At 50.4% G+C, this 3,591-nt stretch overlaps 1 protein-coding gene across 1 annotated transcript; it reads right to left on the reverse strand.

Annotated features, from left to right (window-relative positions):
* Positions 1 to 636: 636 nt before the first annotated feature.
* Positions 637 to 1,854, reverse strand: CGCA056_v015124 (putative sucrose utilization protein SUC1; the record flags this gene model as incomplete). The annotated part of the gene is made up of 1 exon (XM_037330365.1): positions 637 to 1,854. The coding sequence occupies one exon, from the start codon at positions 1,852 to 1,854 to the stop codon at positions 637 to 639; it is 1,218 nt and encodes a 405-aa protein (XP_037171243.1).
* Positions 1,855 to 3,591: the final 1,737 nt, after the last annotated feature.

A 3,591-nucleotide genomic window follows, 5' to 3' on the forward strand; every position in this document is an offset into this window, starting at 1 on the left:
AGGGGCATCTGCAACTTGCAAGCGGACAGCATAGCGCCCTAGTAGGCAGGCACGTCCGTCCCCTGCACTCTCCACCATGATGATAGCTAACTTTATGTGATACCCACAGCAAAAGGAGACTAAACAGTGTCCACCCAGTGGTGACCAGCGACATATTAAGACGGGCATGTAACTCCCAACTCATTATATTATGCCCACCTATTAGAAGGCAAAGTAACGCGAGTGAAGTGTAGCCCATGTGTAGTACTTGCCGCCGGCAGTCACGGACACAGTCGCTAGCCTGCCATGAAGTAGTTCCGCGCCGGTTAGTCTCCAAGCATCCCAAACCTTACTCCACACTTGGATCTATCCATCCGCACGTTGCGCCCCCATTCTAAGCTAGGTTTGCGGTGCGCCCTGAACCTTTTCAACGACCCACCCACTAGGAATGGAACGACAATGAGGGGGCAAGCGAGCGCTTAGTAGAAGGAAGAGGTGAGCAAGCTAGGTACACGAAGTTCTAAAGATAGGGTAAAGATAGGGATGCTAATTTCAGAAGCATGCCTTTACAAGAACACTTCTGATGTCCCTATCGAAACGCCTCTTAACCTGGACGACAACCATCTTTTAATACTTATCCTTCTCTAGTATAACTCTTTAACTGAGCTTGTTTCGGGGGGTGGGGGACTCACAACTGGCTCGGAGCATCTCGCTCGCGATCTTCAAAATCTCCATCAGAGTGTCCATAGAAGCATCAAGCGTCAATGGCCGGAGAACAGTAGGTGCGTTCAATGAAAGCACATCTGCTAGTGAACTTCCAACCTGGGACAACTTCTCCAACATGCTAACCCTGTTTGTAGCAAAGGTCCTCTGGGGTGAGAGTTGGAGGACAAGGACAATGTCTCGGGCTATGCTTAAGGGATAGCCTAGCGACATACTATCGCAATAATTCGTGCTCGTCAGCGTCGTCGCTGACAAGCACAGCTGCCACACAACAGTCTTAAGCCACCCGCATGTGACGAAAAGCTCGGCTTGCTGCGACTCGGGGTAGGCGGACACATCGGCGAGGCAGTTTGACAGGGCTCCCTGCAGCTGGCACAGCTGCTCATGATCTGGGGGTTTCGCCGGCTTAACCGTCTGACGTTCCGTATAAGAGTTCCACGCTGTAATGAATTCGGCATCGAAAAGCCGGAAGAGGGAGATCAGATCAAGAAAGCCATGCAGGATTTTAGAGTCCGCAAGGAGTGGATCGAAGCGAGGTAGGTTAATTGTGGAATGCAAGGCCAGGGTCTTATGTCGCTGAATCGCGAAAGCACGTTCCGTGACGAAGAGGACCCAAAATGCCCGTCTAGCTTCCCTCGCAACAGACAGGTTGGTCGCCTCCTCGTAAGTGGCTTCTTCATGGTACCTAAGCGTCTGTAGTATAGTTATCGCTTCACGTAGGTAGAACCAAGCCGCATAGTCGTTGCGGGGGCTAGAGTGTGCACAATGCAGCATGAAAGAGGTTTGAACTTGTGCAAGGGACTGGTTGTCCGCGAGGTGACAGAACCGCCTTGATCGCAGCACTTCAGAGACCAAGAAGTCGGCCGAGGGCTCCGAGAGGTCGTAATGGCTGCGCTGACGAGACAACTCTGGCGAATCAGCGGCAGAGGCCGACGACGCGTCACGGTCCGGAGCGACGGTGGCGCAACAGGACACAATAACGCCATAGCATCCGGGGCATTGGGCGAAGTTCCGGATGTACTCTTCTATACGTTCTCGATCTATCATTGGTGTGATGGGATACTTATGCGTCAAGTAGGTGTCGAGAGATTGTCTGATTGTGTGAGTCAACAGTTGAGGCGATGGCTGGAACGTCTCGTCTGTCCCAGCCATGTCCCACTGCACCTTACATGTCGAGCATGTCGAGCACGAGCGAGCAGCGTGTCCATCCGTAGGCTGAACTCTTCCCGCTGAACTGCTGTAGTGCAGATCAGGATTTCGTCCCTTCTGCTGTCGAATATCAGGTCTCTGTCCATATCTCGGCCCTTTAGGTCCCGGTCTCTTTGGAACTGCGTTATATGAGCAAACCACCTTAGCTAAGAGACAGTTAATGCACTGGTGACGCCCGTCGCACCGAATTTTACGGATGTGGCAGGTATCACACGCCTGTCTGATCCTTTTCGTGGCCCGTTTCCTCGGCTTAGACACAGCTTTTAGTGGGGGCATCTCGTCCTATGAACGAGTGTCTCAACCAAAAGGTCTGCGTGATCGCATTTGAACGATGGCGCTAAGGGTTCACTTCCACTATTACGTGCTTTACTATGTTGATGGTGTGCTTAGACCTGGTTTGAAACATTCTATCCCTGTAGGTGGTTTTAGGCTTGCTATATTGGATTCCGGCAGAGGGTCGTTTCTGCAATACTCACTATATCATCTTCGTTTTCAATCCGACTTCTAAGGGTATCTCGTTAAGAAGGGACGGCGGGAACTAATACAAACTAAGGCGTAGAAAGGTGACGAAAAAGGGGGGCAAAGGGGGTGGGCGGGGTTAAAGGGGGGCGACTGAAGACGAAAGGCCTCGCCTATGTATGTGTGTCTCCATCCTAGACCGAGAATAGAGTTTGGGAGGAGGGAAATAATAGACGTCCCCACTGCAGCAACGAGCTAGTGCGTAAGATAAGGGACAGGCTCTATTGAGGAAGCCAGTAATTATACACTATTCCTGACGCATTCGGCTTAGGCACCAAGCTAATTCATCCGTTCATCCGGCCACAACTTGCGGGCTTAACGTTGCAAGACTAGAGGCGCGTTATCACCAACCACGCCACCAGGTTGTAGGCATTAGTATCGGTCTTAGGCTCTTGGAGCATAGCTAGCACATATTTCACAAAGATAAAAAAGAAAGAAGGAAGGGAAAAAAAAGAAAAAAGGGAAGCAAAGCAAGGATTGGGGGAAAAGAGCGGTAGGAAGAGTTGCAGGGCAGCTCGCCCGAAATAGCCAGTAAAGTCCGTCGCCTTCTTATTCTCTATTAACCAGCATGCTTCTTCAGTCGGAAACCACACATGGTCCCTAAGATAAGATCATTACACAACAGCTCGACGCGCGCGTATCAGTAGATCACACTCAATCAGCGATATGAATGATAATTATTAGGGGGCCCTGGGGGACATAGCAAAACCGACCCCAGCACGCGCGAGCGAAGGTGGCGGTCGCCACTATAACAAGTCAACAGAGGTAAATCTAGCCTCTATAATCTAAGCCAGCCATGCTATTGTGAAGTCTATGCCTTCCTTGTTAATACGGAGAACATGGATAGGTGTATCAAGTATATAAGAATATTCTCATTTTTTGTTTACTCAGTTCATCTTCACTTTAGCTCAGCCCAGCCTCAGTCATAGACTAATCGCAGTCTTCTGACTATTTAGAGGTCTAACTTAACTGCACTAAAGTTGATGTCCTACCCTGGCTGTGTATATGCAGATGCTCATGCTAGGAGATCCGATCGTGTCGAGTTATTGAGAATCGTGTTCGAGAACCGGGCTTTCAAGCCCCGCGCATTTTAAATTCCACGTCGCGGGGTTCGGCTGCGTATCGCTGCGATTTGCGCAAAGTACACCGGGAGAAGTCCGC

This window comes from Colletotrichum aenigma (genome assembly GCF_013390185.1).
Source record: "Colletotrichum aenigma strain Cg56 chromosome Unknown KSG_Cg56_contig37, whole genome shotgun sequence".
Lineage (NCBI taxonomy): Eukaryota > Fungi > Ascomycota > Sordariomycetes > Glomerellales > Glomerellaceae > Colletotrichum > Colletotrichum aenigma.